This window comes from Cnephaeus nilssonii (genome assembly GCF_951640355.1).
Source record: "Cnephaeus nilssonii genome assembly, chromosome: 17".
Classification (NCBI taxonomy): Eukaryota; Metazoa; Chordata; class Mammalia; order Chiroptera; family Vespertilionidae; genus Cnephaeus; species Cnephaeus nilssonii.
The window spans coordinates 32,847,866-32,864,514 of NC_137088.1; the positions used below are offsets into that span (position 1 = coordinate 32,847,866).

General features: G+C 38.5%; 1 protein-coding gene across 4 annotated transcripts in view; it reads left to right on the forward strand.

Annotated features, from left to right (window-relative positions):
• RASA2 (RAS p21 protein activator 2) overlaps positions 1-16,649 on the forward strand; it is a 121,656-nt gene that overhangs the window by 74,231 nt on the left and 30,776 nt on the right. For all 4 annotated transcript variants that reach the window (XM_079794677.1, XM_079794678.1, XM_079794679.1 and 1 more), the window contains exons 6-10: positions 1,448-1,531; positions 3,378-3,450; positions 7,137-7,213; positions 8,200-8,301; positions 15,877-16,033. In XM_079794677.1, coding sequence (XP_079650803.1) covers positions 1,448-1,531; positions 3,378-3,450; positions 7,137-7,213; positions 8,200-8,301; positions 15,877-16,033 — 493 coding nt within the window. The remainder of the gene's footprint in view (positions 1-1,447; positions 1,532-3,377; positions 3,451-7,136; positions 7,214-8,199; positions 8,302-15,876; positions 16,034-16,649) is intronic.

Consider the following 16,649-nt stretch of genomic DNA (forward strand, 5'->3'; position numbering starts at 1 on the left):
TTAAAACATTTTCAACAGAATGATGCAGGAGCTGTTGCTGAGAATCAGAATAAAAGGCTACATACAACATCATCTGAGGCTTGCCCTCCATATATGAAAGAGATTTTGTTGTTGTTATTTTGAGTTTTTTATTTTCTATATATATTTCCATTTTTATTTATATAACACTAGAGGCCCGTTGCAGGAAGGTTCCTGCAAGAATAGGGCTCGGCGAGCTTCGCTCCCTTCTTCGCTGCCTCGCTCCCTCCCTTCTCCACGGCTTCGCTCCCTTCTGCAGCGCTTGGCTTCCTTCTACACTGTCTTCAGTCTTCCATCTGTGCCTGCATATGCAAATTAACTGCCATATTTGTTGGGTTAATTTGCATACTTGCTCCTGATTGGTTGGTGGGTGTAGTGGAGGGATGGTCAATTTGCATGTTTCTCTTTTATTAGTGTAGATGATTGTTGAATAACATGCAATTAAATCAGAGCTTTCTGCTTCACAGCCTAGCATTTTTTAAAATCAATTTTGTGGTAAATAACCCTCTGACATCACAGCCTGTTGCTATGAGAATAGAACATCTAAAAATTGGCAGCACAAATCTATTTAACAGGGTAGCTCAGGATAAGTTTAAAGGAAAATAGGCCAAGTTACAATTCCCATTTTTCACGTATTGACTTGGCCCCTCTAATTCCTAAAGATATCTAACAAATATGAAATTTGAAAATTTACATGATTAAGAAACATTTTCACTGAAACCAGTGAAAGTTATTCCTATCACAGGTCTAGTGTACTTGTCAGAAATAGGGTCGTGAAGTCAATGAATCACAGCTCCATGTGATGCATAGGCCTTTCCATCCGGTTCAAATGTAGGTCCTCAAGGTACAACCAGCATTAGGGCAGGATGGAAGCTTCCAGAGAAAGGCCAGGATACCCTGGACCACCCAGGAGGTCCAAGGGCCCACAAAGCCGGGTTTTTCCCCTCCTGGCGGGTACTTGGCATCGTTCATCGTTCCTATATGAATCAGATTTTAAGTGGAAACCACAATTGTTTCCTTGTTTCTCATTCATGCTTTAGCAGAGGATGTGCCGCCATAGATCTGGCTAAGTTTTGTAGTTTCACCTTTAAGGTTCACACTGCTTTCTTTTCCTTTTGAGAAGCCACAGCAGTTTTAATATATTGTCAAACCACAAAATGTACCTTGTTAGATATTTAGTGGGGATATGTGTGCTAAATATTATTTGGTAGTGTCAGTACTGATTGTATAATCCTGTTTTGGAATTCTAGCATAAATAAATGCATGCATACATACATATATTTGGGGTAGGTGTTGTATGTAGGCATACAACACCAAGCATGTGGAAAACTATTTTCACTCTTTGAATATGTTAATTTGTATTTAAAAATAATGTCTTATATTGCCTAACCTGAATATTATATACTAATTTTCCTTTATTCTTCCTTAGCATCAAGGCATGCCATGGGTTGCCTCTCATAAATGGACAAAGCTGTGACCCTTATGCGACAGTTTCTCTGGTGGGCCCTTCTAGGTAATATCTATTAAATTATGAGATTTTTAAGTTTTAAAGTTTGATGTAAGAATTATAAAATTAAGGTTCTAAAAGCAAATGCAAAGTGGCTATTTATGACACAAAGTAATGCGTTGAAAGAAAAATCTTTAGTACTAGAGTTCTATTATACACTTGTAAACAACCAATTCCTATTTTTATAGAAAGAAAATGGGTATCATTTCAAATCTGCCAGACTCAGGCTGTGGGGAAGGAACATCAGTTATATAGTAGTTAAAATGTACTTGAAAACATAAACTTCACTTTCTTTATTCATCATCAGCCTTCCTACTGGCAAATGTCTTAGGTTTTATGCAGGTAAAGACCAGCTCAGAATAAGGCAGTTTCCATATTGTTACCTGGAAAGCAGCTCAAGACCAAAACTGCCTTATCTACTCACGGCATCTGTGCTGAGAGAATCCGAGTAGTAGACAAAGTGCTCAAGTACCAGGACATGGAGTGCACCCACCAAATCATGGGTTTAACGCAATCAGGCTAATTTAAGGGAAACCTGTAGCACTTTGTACTGTTTTGTAGTTTATAACTTCATTATGGTTTTTTTCAGAGCCTGACTAGTCTGAAATTTATCTATAACTGAAAGGTTTAGAATCAGGAAGCAGAGCACAGTATTACCTCTACACAAGTGGTTCTCAACCTTTCAGGTTGAAAACCGCTAGCAGGGTCGCCCAAGACCATCGGGAAACACAGATATTTACATTACGATTCATAACAGTAGCAAAATTACAGTTATGAAGTAGCAACGGAAATAATTTTATGGTTGGGGGTCACCACAACATGGGGAACTGTATTAAAGGGTCGCGGCATTAGAAAGGTTGAGAACCACTACTCTACACGAACATAACATTCACACACAGACACACATTCCCAGTCCCAAGCTCTCTAGGTATTCTTATTTTTTAGAAAATCACCAGTGAGTCACTTGAATAAATGTGTGTGTGTTTGCGCGCGCGCGCACACGCATCATGCCTGGTATTTATTGGGTACTCAAACAGTGGTATGCTATTAACATATATGGTTTTAAATTTAAAAGGAGATAGATACCCAATCCTATAACATTCATGCTGTCAGAGAAATTTAATTTTGTATGTTAAAAATATTTAACCTGGTTGAGCTGTTTTTGTTTTTTGTCTTTGTAATCTATACCTGACAAGCAAATTCTTAAGTGTAATTGTTTAGTGACATACAGGTAGAAACTATTTGGTAAATGAATTTTTTTATAAATCAATATTGGTTTTGATATTGTAATATAATTGTATATGATGTTAACTTTGGAGGAGGCTGGGGAAAGGCTGTGTGGGACTTCCTTATTTTTTTGTAACCTCCTCTGAATCTATAATTACTTCAAAATAAAAAGGTTTTTTTTATAAAGCCACATTGTAGCTGAAGCCCAGGAACTAAATTGAGTTGAGAATGCTTTTCATGTTTCTCAGGTATTTTTCAACATAGGTAAAGGCACTCTGAATCGCATTGTCTTCCTTCTGCCATTTATTCTAAGTTGCTTATATATTAGAATGTGTTATTGAAACCTCTGACATAAGCTTGGCAGTCAATCTGGTATAGCCACAGAGAAAATCATACAATTTTGCTGAATATCAGATACACAGAACTTGTGTATTCTTTGATTTGAATTTTTAGACACCTCATTTGCCACCCTCCCCCCCCCTCCCCAAGTAATATTTAAAACTGCAGTCTTCCCTGAGGCATCTTAACAGCTAAACAGGGGTCAGGCTCCCTGGTTGGAAATAGCATGTTTTATAATTGTGTACTGTTAAGTTCTACAAGGTAAAACTCTACCACATTGGAACAGGAATGACCAAAAGAAGACTAAAGTAAAGAAGAAAACAAGCAATCCACAGTTTAATGAAATCTTTTATTTTGAGGTAACTTTCTGTTTTATATAAATTTTAACATTTAATACTGAATGTTTATTTACTTCTTTTTTCAAATTACTGCCATAGTAATTATTTCACCAACTAATGCAACTAAACAGTTCTCTTCTGAAAGCAGGAGAGCCATGGTGCCATGCAGTTGAGGCTCAGTGTGTAAAACAAATGAAGGCAGAGCCCTGATTGATTTGGGGATGGGGAGTTCTAGGGGCACACCCACTTCCCAGTCATCCTCAATATCACACCCTCCTCTGTGCATCCCCCCAGCTCACCCAACCCTTCCCCCTTCCCCCCCACCACACACACACCCCTGACAGACAGTGACCACAGGACTCTTCTGCAGCGTACTGTTTGAATACCACAGTGAAGTCAGAAAAACTTAGTTCTGTTGCTCTACATTCATTAATGGTTGTTACATCCAGCCTGGAGAAAAGGTAGGGGCAACTTGGAGCAAGCAGATGGCCCTCTGAAAGTCAAGACCTGACCTGCTTGTTATATCCAAGCATACCTATTAGGCCTGAAACATTCATTCAAAGGGCACTTTGTTGAGCTGATTATAAAGATAAGATTCAATGTCTGCTAGTGGAGCAAGAGACACAGAACACACATGCAAGTGTACCTGCAGCAGTAAAATGAAGTAGTAGATATTGGGGACCAGATGAGCTCTGCTCCAGCTGAGTTAGTGAAGTCAGAGGAAAGAGAGTATTACAGAGAAGGAGCATTTTGAGGTAAACAGAAAGTTGTGTCCAAAGATAGCAAGTAGTAATTTGACTGGAAGGTTTATGTAAGGGAATAATGGGAACTAAGCTTAAAAAGATAGAGTAAGACCCTACCCGGTTTGGCTCAGTGGATAGGGCGTTGACCTACAGACTGGAGGGTCGTTGGTTTGACTCCGGTCAAGGGCATGTGCCTTGGTGCAAGTTCGATCCCTGGCCCTGGTCGGGGCACGTGTGGGAGGCAACTAATTGGTGTGTCTCTTTCATATCGAGGTTTCTCTTTCTCTGTCTTCCCCCCTCCATTTCACTCTCTCTAAAAAACAATGGAAAAATATCCTCGGGTGTTGATTAACCAAAAAAAAAGAGTAAGACCACCTAATCAAAGGCCTGGGTGCCTGCCTGAGGTTCTTAAATGCTAGCCATTAAATGTTTTTGAGCCTGGAAACTGTAAGAGTAATGCAGTATTTGGGGAAGAATTAACCATGATCTGTGGACCAAATGGCTGAGGGAGAGAGAACAGAGATCAAGAGACTGATTAAAAAGGGGGAGGAAGTGGATGTGATCCAAGAGAGTAATATGGAAATAGAGAAGAAGGGACAGATGAGAAAGGAATGGCAAAGGCTAGATAGTGGATTAGTTATAGAACAAAAGACAAAGGGAGGAGTCAACTGTTGTCTTCATGATTTCCTATCTGGAGAAAGAGGAAAATTAAGAGAAGGAAAAAAGACGTGGTTCATTTTGGGGCATAATTAGCTTGAGGTCTGGGATGTAAAATCCTCCAATAAGCAGTTTATGACTGAAACTTAAGATGGGGGACAGGTGCAAATAAAGACTCCAGACTTGCTTACAGAGAGGCAAGGAAGGCAGCGGGTAGAGGTAGGTCCACAGGAAAGGAGGAAAGTGAAGACAGGCAGTTCTGGCACTCACTCGGTATTCAACTTGGAGCACGTCTCTTCATTTCTGTACTTCAGCTTCCTCATTTTTGAGATGAGGATAATAAATCTAGCTGCCTGCTTCAGAGCAGTGATCTGATGAACAAAGGAGATAATGGATCTGAAAGCACTTTGTCAACTATGCAGTACTTGCAGCTCTTAGGACCAAATAAGAAATAAAACCTTAGAGCAAACCCATACTTGTAGGTTCTGTGGAAAAAGAGGTACCAGAGGAAGAAGCGAAGGGAGCAGAAGGTTGCCAGGATAGTGCCTGGGCACCGCAAAGAAAAGAATGTTTCTGGAAAAGGAGATACAGTTGTGTGATTGCTCCTTCAGATAGAGGGGTCAGTGAAGGTGAGAACTGAGAATCCATCATCCGACTTGGTGATTAAGAGCAGGGTTTTAGGCGGGTGACCTGTGAGGAAGTCAGATATGAAGAGTTACTGTAGTGAGTGGGTGGTGAGGAAGTGGAGGCTGTGAAGATGGTTTATAGTTTTCAGATATTTGTCTGAGAAAGGAAGGCGATAAAGGGACCATCGTTTAAGGGGAGAATTTTTCTTCGCCTTGAGTGACATGAACAAACTGGTAAAGAAAGCTGTAATTAAATCACCTAGTGGAGACCACAACCCTAAAAGGACATACCTGGAAAGCTGCTAAATATTCTATTAGGATCTTCCCCCGGAATCTCCCCTAAAATCTCGACCTTTAAAACCCTTAGGAAAGAGGACCCAGTGCACGCTCCTTCCTGGGAGCATGCCAGAGCCTTTCCCTTTCCCTTCTCCTTCCCCTTCCTCCCCACCCTCCCGGGGTCTTACCTTTCGCTTCCTGACTCCCAGACTCCCTGGGCCCTTCCTTTACTCTATAACAGGGATGGGGAATGTCCTGCCTGTGGGATTTGGCCTGGCCCTGCCAAGGCAACCGCAGGCTGGACTTGAAATTCAATAAATGTAGGAGCTTTTTCATAGCAACATAAATTTATATTAAGTAAATTATATTAACAATCCTATATAATAAAGAGCTAATGTGCTAATTAGACTGAACAACAGAATGATCTTCCAGACAAAGCCGGGGCTGTGAGGGCTGAGGCAGGCGGAGCTGTGAGGGCCGAGCCCCTTGCACAAATTTCGTGCATCGGGCCTCTAGTTATGTTATAAGTAACCAAATGGCCCTTAGCAGAAAAAAGGTTCCCCACCCCTGCTCTGTAATTTGTTTCCGAAGCCCATTTCTTCTAGTAATTACTTTTTCTACCTCTGTGATTTACCAAATAAATATTCTCTTTAAAAAAAGTGAATGCTTCCTGTGTATTACGTGTGGGTGGAATAGTTTAAGAAAAGAGGAGGATCATATTATCTTGTTGAGAAGAGGATGGAGAAAACTTGATCAAGTAGAAAGGACTTCATGGGAATGGACATGTTCAGGTGGATTGTAGTTGAGGAAGTTCCTGCCAATGGCCTTGATATTTTCAGTAAAAATGTGAGAAGGAAGTATAAGGGTGGCATAGGGATCTTGAGAAAAACGGGACAATGCAGCTTCACTGAAATACAACACTCATTGAGTCACCAACAGATTACAGATGAGCCAGAGAACCTAATGTTGCTTTATATTGAGTTGATAAGGAAAGGGTATGGAGGCAAGGTTGCTTTTGGTAATTTTTTTAAATCCTCATACACTTACTGATTTCAGAGAGAGGATGGGAGGGAGAGAAGGGAGGGAAGGAGGGAGGGAAGGAGGGAGGAAACATCCATCAGTTGCCTCCTGTATGTGCCCAACAGGGGATCAAACCCACAGCCTTTTGGTGTATGGGATGATGCTCCAACCAATTGAGCCACCCTGCCAGAGCTGCTTTTGATATTTTTACACCACCTTATTCTTCCATGGCTATTTTTATATTTAGCTTTTGGGTAAAATATTACTAGGCATTTTCCTCTGTTTATAATAAACAGAATTAAAGATTTTAAAGGTGATGACTTTAAGTTCATGAAGGAAAAAGATATTAAAAAAAATTTTTTTTACTAGAATATTCTGTTTACAGGTAACCAGATCCAGTAGTTACACCAGAAAATCCCAGTTCCAGGTAGAAGAGGAGGACATTGAAAAGCTAGAAATTAGGTATGTGTCTTGGAGTTTTACACAATTTCTTTTTTCTGTGCCAAAAAATTATCCTAAATTTAACTGGAAAAGGTGGACCAATCTTAATAGAATTCTCTTTTGTAGAAAGTTGGTTGATGAAACTTAGAGGAACATGCATCTAACTTAAATCCAAATTATCTTTCCAAAATATGATCCTTGACAGAACAGTCTTTATAATAGAATTAGTCTTTATAAACAAAGATGAACTAATTTTCACCTATTTTATTATATTTTTAAAATTTTCCCAAATTTAATTGCTCCTTAAATTTCTGAATCATAGCATAATGGATGCAAAAAATATATATAGAAAAGTAATTACATATTAGCCTTACACATTAGAAATAATGTTTTTATTCTTCTTAACATATCTGCTGTCTAACAGAAATTTCAGTGAGGTAAGAAGTCTTGTAAGATAACTCAACAGGTGCATGTGTTTGAAGTTTGTGCCATTTCCTAGATCTTAAATACCTGTGCTGTTTGGAAGGGGAAAGTTTTTGTAAATGCATGTATAGGTGTGGTGTTAACAGTGTGTTCATCTAAAGGATGTATTAATCATATGTTTGGAATGATCAGGTAGTATATTTTTCTAAATTGTCTATCTTTACACATTAACTGATTCTAATTGAGAAACTGTAGTTTCTTTTCTCCAGTTCAACAAAGTAACTCTGTAGTCCTTATTGTTACAGGTTAAAATATTAAAATAAAATCTAGACTTTGAAACTAAGAAACTTAAGTGCTTTCTTTTAGACTATTTAAAATGGTTACTTTCTGTGCTTATAAATAAAAGCTACTGCAATATTTTGCTTTCTTAGTTTAGATAGTGAGGTATATGAAGATGCTAACATCTCTTTTAAGCATGTAAAATTAATGCTATAATCCAAATCAAAGTAATTTGAAGCTATTTGGTGGTGTGAGTTCTCTTAAGCATTGTTTGCAAACAAATAAAGCCAGTTTTAAATTTTCAGGATAGACCTGTGGAACAATGGAAACCTGGTCCAAGATATCTTCCTAGGGGAGATTAAGGTTCCTGTGAACGTGTTAAGAAATGATACCTCTCATCAAGCCTGGTAAGAAGACAAACATTCTAGTGAACTCTCTGTATTATACTGTACATGCAAATAAATGCTTACAATAATCATAATGAAATAAGCCAAAATAATTAACATTAATTGATCTGGTCATTAATTTATTGTTGCAGAAATACACTGAGTGGCCAGATTATTATGATCTCTGAACGCATAATCTGGTCACTCAATGTGTGTGTGTGTGTGTGTGTGTGTGTGTGTGTGTGTGTGTGTATTTATTTATTTATTTATTTATTAGAGGCCCGGTACTTGAATTCATGCATGAGTGGGGTCCGGCCAGCCTGGCCATGGGAGGAGACATGGGCGGTTGGCCGGCCTGCCGGCCTGCCTGCTGGTCAAACTCCTGGTCGAGGGGACAATTTGCATATTAGCCTTTTATTATATAGGATATACACTGAGTGGCCAAATTATTATGCATTCAGAGATCATAATAATCTGGCCACTCAGTGTATAAGTACATTGATAGTTTTGTGACTTGACCTCTGGTACTCAAAAATACTGAATTGTACTGAAATTGTACTGAAAAGTACCTCAAAATTATACTGAATTGTACTGAAAAGTACCTCAAAAGTACTGAATTGTACTGAATTGTACTGAAAAGTACCTCAAAAGTACTGAATTGTCTAAATTCAAAAATTAAAGGAGATATTGTACTATTATTAGATATCTACAATTGTACTGAAAAGTACCTCAAAAGTACTGAATTGTTTAAATTCAAAAACTAAAGGAGATATTGGGGACCAGATGAGCTCTGCTCCAGCAGAGTTAGTGAAGTCAGAGGAAAGAGAGTATTACAGAGAAGGAGCATTTTGAGGTAAACAGAAAGTTGTGTCCAAAGATAGCAAGTAGTAATTTGACTGGAAGGTTTATGTAAGGGAATAATGGGAACTAAGCTTAAAAAGATAGAGTAAGACTCTGTTCAAAAACTAAATCCTATCTCTAAGGGGAAATGGAAAACATTTTAAACATCACATAAGAGTTGCCCATGTAAGACGATGCTTGGTCACAAATTAACATGTGCAGTTGAGAAGTTTCATTAATGGTCATGAAAACTATGGATGTTTGAAGGCAAAGGGTTTATTGTAGGGAATCATCTGTTTATGGGATCTAACCAGTGGTTCTTCACCACACCCCATTGAAACGCACTATAGATGGCCCTGATGTTATTTTCTAAATGTCTAGGGTCTGGGTATTGTTGAGCTGATTCAGTTAATACACTTTTCAGGACTCTGGTGGGTTGGCAGTGGTCACAACATTATTTTACCTTTTTAATAGTGACGTTAAACTGGTGTTAAACTAAACTTAATGCTTAGGCCTTAAATTGATGTTCGCTTCTTTAGCAGAATTGGTGTGCAGCTATTGTTTGTTCTGTTTATGGTACTTAAGAAGCTCTATACCCTGTCCTTTCCAATAGGGTGCCCCGCAGCCCTCATGCTAGACTTGGGTTTCAGCTGAGTGTGAAAGAACATGCTTTTCTCATTTACTAAACTTTTAAGGCCCACTTTTTAGAACTCAGTTTCAGTTGCCTGGAAGAGGAGTTGAAAATGAGTGTTTAGATGTTTCTTACCATGGGCACCAATCTCGTTTGTCCTTAGAAGAGCCTGCCTCTCCTGATTGGCCATCAGACATTCTTCGCTTTGGACTCTGTTGTTCTCAAGCAGTTATCCCTTGAAGACTGATTTTTAGATTCTCAAAGTTTTTATTTTTAGCTCTTGCTAATACAGATCTAAGATTTATTGACCTTTATGGTGGCGTTTTGTATGTTATAATTTCTAAACTGCATTCACAGAAGAGGGAAAAATTAAACTTAGTCACTGTGAAAAATTAATAAACATTTGTTACCTTCCCACCCACCCCCATCCCCACATGTCTTCTTTCACCTTCCATAAAGTACTGTACATTTTAAAATGAAAATTTAGAACTCAGTTTTTTTAGTCTTTAAAATAATATGCCAAACTACTCATTACAAAATAAAAAGTAAGTTGTCCCTCCTAGAGCCCCTCAAAGTGAAATTGAAATGTGCCACTTAGCCTGTATATTAAATAAGACTTTCTCCAGGCAGGCCCTCCAAATGTGGCAAAACTTTGTCCAGCTACCTTGGCAGGATGGAAGAACACTGACAAACAGAAATTAAATTTATTCCTATAGATTTTTTTTTTTTTGCCAATAGTATTTTAAAATAACTTGCCAAAGTATATGTGCTAAAATTTATCTAGTATGAAATAGGGACATCTGCTAACTTATTTGTACTCCCATAGATATAAAATAGAAATTAAATTCCTTTTAAGTAGAAATTACTAAACTCTTAGCCTCCTTTGTCAGTTGTAGAGCTATAGCATCCCCTTGTGGGATTGATGGCAACTGCAGGAACACTCAAGAAAAGCTTTATTTACCTTACAAGGCTTCAGGCATATTCTTTCTAATCTTGATATTAAGAAAGATATAGAATAATGATCAGTAATGTTTTAAAAGCATCAATGTGATTTTTCATAGAATTTCTACTTAGTATTTATCTATTATAATCCTTGTCTGAAAACTGATTTTTGATGGTTCCAATTTGATTATATCCTCAAATTAAACATGATTCAGTCATTTCCCATTCCTTTCTTGGCTCTTCAGTTCCATAGTAATGATGTGTGTTCTTTGTTCTGAAACTTCTATGAAATGTTAAGATTAGCTTGTTAGTGTTGATATTAGTTAACTTTAACTTGAACCTATATAGATACTAGAATTTTATTTGACTTTTTGAATAAGTAATATGCTTATATGGTTCACAGTTCAAAAAGCAGAATATGTCACCTGCTTCTGTCCTCCAGCTAAACAGTTTCCTTCTTCTGAGGCAGCTACTGTTTTGAGTTTTCTGGGTTTTTTTTTAAATATATTTTATTGATTTTTTACAGAGAGGAAGGGAGAGCGAGAGGGATAGAGAGTTAGAAACATCAATGAGAGAGAAACATCAATCAGCTGCCTCCTGCACACCCCCTACTGGGGATGTGCCCGCAACCAAGGTACATGCCCTTGACCGGAATCAAACCTGGGACCCTTGAGTCCACAGGCCGACGCTCTGAGCCAAACCAGTTAGAGCTGTTTTGAGTTTTGAAAATATTTAATGTATATACAGACAAATACACATATATTCTTCTTTCCCTTTCTTTACACAAAGGGACATATTCTGTACCTTGCTTTTTTCACTTATCAATTTAGTAGAATCTCAGTATTTGTTGTCTTTCTGACCGTGGTTAAGACTCTGGCCCTAGCCGTTTTGGCTCAGTGGATAGAACGTCGGCCTGTGGACTGAAGGGTCCTGGGTTCGATTCTGGTCAAGGGCACATGCCCAGGTTGTGTGCTCAATCCCTAGTAGGGGGTGTGCAGGGGACAGCCGATCAATGATTCTCTCTCATCACTGATGTTTCTATCTCCCCCTCTGAAATCAATATATATATATATATATATATATATATATATATATATATATATATATATATATATATTTTAAAAGGTGTTTCTCTAAAAAACAAAAAAGAAGAATATAGGCTCTGGAACCAAATGCCTTGTTCCAAATCCATCTCTGCCATTAACTACCGGTGTGACCTTGGACAAATTACTTCACCTGTTTGCCTTGCTTTCTTTGGCTATAAAATAGGGGTAATACAATTAATACCTGCACCCCAAAGTTGTTAAAGGGTGAAATGAGTTCAGATAAAGTGAGCCACAAGTGTTATGACCATGGGCATAACTCATGTTCTCATCATTGTAGTTATTGCAGCTGTCATTACCATTATTCTGCATCAGTACATATAGAATTTCTATATCCTTTTTTTTTTTTTTGGTACCAGTATTCCTTTGTTTGGAATCCTCTCTAATAAAATGGTAATATGCAAATTAACCATCACTCCGCTACATAAGTCACGCCTGCCAGCCAAGCCACGCCCACCAGCCAATCAGGGCAAGTATGCAAATTAACCCAACCCAAGATGGCTACAGCCACAGAGAGCAAGGTTTCCCAGGTAACAGAGGAAGCCAAGCTTTCCATAGCCGTTGCAGGCCTAAGCCTCCACTCAAGCTACAAAGTTTCAATTATAGAAGGTAAACAAATTCAAACAAATGGCGGCAGAAAGGAGCTTGAGAGAGCAGGCCAGGGTTTCCGGCGGCAACAGGGGAAGCAAAGCTTTCCACACACCCTGGCCGGGCTCACCCACTTAAGGCTACAAAGTTTCAATTGTAGAAGGTGAATTAACTGCCACAGAAATGGCTGCCGCCCCGGAGGGATCAGCAGGAGGCTTGGCTCCGCCCCAGGCTACAAAGTTTCAATTGTAGAAGGAAAATAAATTCCAGATACCAGTGCCTCCGCTTGGGTTGCCAGGGGGCGTGGCCGGCCTGCAAACCACCACAGGCCCCTCGCTCAGGCCGCCCCACGCCCCAAGGGAACCCCACCCTGATCCGGGACACCCTTCAGGGCAAACCAGCTGGCCCCCACCCATGCACCAGGCCTCTATCTTATCTAATAAAAGAGTAATATGCAGATTGATCATCACTGCAACACACAATATAGCTGCCCCCCTGTGGTCAAAGATCCTGCCCCCATGTGGACACAAGATGGCCACTACAAGATGGCCAGCAGGGGAGGGCAGTTGGGAGGCACCCGGCCTGCAAGGGAGGGCAGTTGAGAGGGACCAGGCTTGCAAGGGAGGGCAGTTGGAGGTGATCAACCCTGCAGGAGAGGGCAGTTAGGGGTGACCAGGCCGGCAGAGGAGGGCAGTTGGAGGTGATCAACCCTGCAGGAGAGGGCAGTTAGGGGTGACCAGGCTGGCAGAGGAGGGAAGTTGGGGGCAAACAGGCTGGCAGGGGAGCAGTTAAGCATCAACCAGGCTGGCAGCGGAGTGGTTAGGGGTGATCAGGCTGGCAGGCAGAAACGGTTAGGGGCAATCAGGAAGGCAGACAGGCAAGCAGTTGGGAGCCAGCAGTCCTGGATTGTGAGAGGGATGTCCGACTGCCCGTTTAGGCCCGATCCTGGTGGGTTCGGGCCTAAACGGGCAGTCGGACATCCCTCCAGGAGTCCCAGATTGGAGAGGGTATAGGCTGGGCTGAGGGACAACCCCCCGCCGTGCACGAATTTCGTGCACCGGACTTCTAGTGTTATAAATAAAAAGAATGTAGTTTAATCATATTTCACCAGTTACCTCAATGTCAGAGAACTTAATGTGTGTAAAACCATTGTAAAATTACACAGATTGGTACAATTTGCACCCAAATGATTTAAAACTGTAAAAGTGTACATTAAGAAAAGAAAATAGATATAAATATATTTTCATGTTATAACTTTTAATTTTGAAAGTATGATTCAAATAGTAAGTGAAACAAATGATTGGGGGGTTTTTCCCACATAATATATATATGTACTTATACATATTTAAAAGTAGATTAATATTTAATTTGAGATGAGTTGGTTTCCTGCTTTGCCAGTTTGAGCACCTAATTTTTAATCTCCTATTTTAGTAAAAATCTATTGATAATGGTTATCTTTATGGAATCAGAAATAATATTCAAGTATTATAGAGCTGCCTTTGAGCAGTTATTTTCTAGCTTATATAGCATTATGAATAAATAATTATAGTTTTGTCTGCCTACCTCAATTTCAATTATACAGACCTTATGGTTAAAATTTCCGAATGCTGATATTTAAGTCTATTAAGGGACTGTCAAAACTACCGACTCCTGAGAGCATAAGGATTACTTTTATGCCTCTCTAGTTGTGAATGGGAAAAAAAAGTATGTGCAGAACAACTCACTGACACTTTCATGTAATAATTTATCTTTATTTCATGTTTCTTATTCTTTTAAACTGAAAAAACTTTATTCAAAAACTAGAAAAAATGTATTTCAGATCTTTCTTTTTTTTATTCCTAGTCCTTAGGCATGCCAGATAGCCTCTATTTAATACATCTTGAGGTTTTTCCCTTTAGCTCTAGTTTATACAAAATTCCTTAATTTACAAGGTATCCTTCAGGTAATTTAAATTGAGCCTTTTGTAACAAAGTTTTAAAATAATAAATCACATTTATATAGATAATATAACTAACTACATTTGTCTATAGTTATTTATATATTTAAGTAGTAACAGTTATATATATACAAATAACATTTACATAGTGTTTACTGTGAACCAGGCATTATTCTAAGTGCTTTACTTATGTAACCTCTTTAGAGTTGTTGTAAGGATTAAATCATTTAGACACTATTATTATCCATTTATTTAACAACAGATAAGAAAACAAGCACAGAAAGATTGAGCAGTTTGCTCAAGGTCACACAGTTTGGGATTTGAACCAAACTCTCTGACCCCAAAGTTTGTGCTCTTAACTAACCTATATATATAAAAGCCTAAGTGACTGTTAACGACCAAACAACCTAACAATGGAAATGACCAGTTGACCGGTCAGTGCGCTCCCACAGCCAACCTCCCCCGGCCCCACCCCCTGGCCGGCCGGCCCCCCATAGACCTTGATCACCGGCCAGGCCAAGGGACCCCCACCTGTGCACAAATTTGTGCACCAGGCCTCTAGTGTACTATAATAAATTTGTACTTTGGCATACATATTTTTGAATATGTTTAAAACTAAAAAATATTCTGTTTTAAGCTATCAGCAAAGATTTGAGTGGCCTTTGCCTATAAAATATTATTTAAAAGAAAATTGAAGTGCTCTCTACTCATTGAAAAAAAATCATTTTTTTTTTTTTTTTAAGGAATAGGTAGAACAATGAAATATTTTGAAAGTACCTATTAAATTTCAGGTTTTGGTCCTACAAGCATCTTGATTTCTAAACATTTTTCTTTCCATGGATACTTAAGCTGTCTCTATTTTTACTTTTTTTTTTTTTTTGCCTTTTAACTGAAAAAAATGTAAATCTGATTTTTACAAATAAACATTTTCAGTGGTTACGAAGTTACTCTAATAATATAAAAATCTATTTATAAACTTTTAATCACTAATTTTCTTTAAAAAATAAGTTCAAGTTTTTGCATAAAGAATTTACAACAAGCCTGTGAGGGGCAGGGACAGGGTGAAGAGGGTCAATGGGAAAATAAATAAACAAACTAACAAAGGGACATCTGTAATACTTTCAACAATAAAGATAAATTTAAAAAAAAAAGAATTTACAACAAGATCACTTATGCCTTTTTGTGTAGTGTGTCTATTTCAACTAAATGCATATTTCTTAAATTTAGTTGGTAAAAAAAATAATTTTGATAATAATTGAATTAAAAATTAAACCCACAAGCTTATCAAACTCTTATTCAACCCTTTGAGATCTTAATTTTTGTATTATCTATATTTTTTGTTTTTGTATAAAAATCTATTAATAGCTTTCTAGTTCAATATATAACCATTATTAAGCCTCTGAAAATTAATAGTCTGCTACTTATGAATTGTCCTCACCTTAAATATTAAGATGACTTTTGGTTTAGTTTTTTATAGCTTAGCTGTTTATATACCTCACCAACTTGGATGCTCAGCTCATTACCATCACATGGAATTGACTGTATTTTTACTTTAGGTACTTGCTACAACCAAGAGACAATGGAAACAAGTCATCTAAAACTGATGACCTGGGGTCTCTTCGATTGAATATATGTTATACAGAAGATTATGTGCTTCCTTCAGAGTACTATGGTCCTTTGAAAACTTTGCTGCTAAAATCACCAGATGTTCAGGTACTTTAAAAAGTTGAAGTATATGATTTAATATTAAAAAGCTAAAATAGTTATGTAAATGAGGAGGAAAAGATTTCAGAGTGTCAAGTTTTATTAAGACAATAAAAAATATATATACAGGGGTGGGGGAAAGTGGTTTACAGGTGTGAGTACAAGAAACAGAGTTTATTCTTGTATTATTAATTTATTAATTATTGTAAACCCACTTTATTAATTACTCTCAACCTACTTTTGCCCATCCCTGTATACACATATGTATATTTAGTTCATCTGAACGACAGTACTGTGATTCCTATATGTGTTCTAAATTTATCTCTTATAGTTAACTAGAGGCCCGGTGCACGAAATTGCTGCCCGGGGTGGGGAGAGGGAAGGGCTCTTCAGCCTGGCCTGCACCCTCTGGCAATCCGGGACCCCTCGAGGGATGTCCGATTGCCAGTTTAGGCCCAATCCCTGCAGTCGGACATCCAGCAGTCAGACATCCTTCTCACAATTCGGGACTCCTTGCTCCTAACCACCCTCCTTCTTGCTCCTAACCACCTGCCTGCTCACTCCTTAATGCCCGCCTGTCGCTCCTTACCACCCACCTGCTCACTCCTTACCACTTGGTTCACCA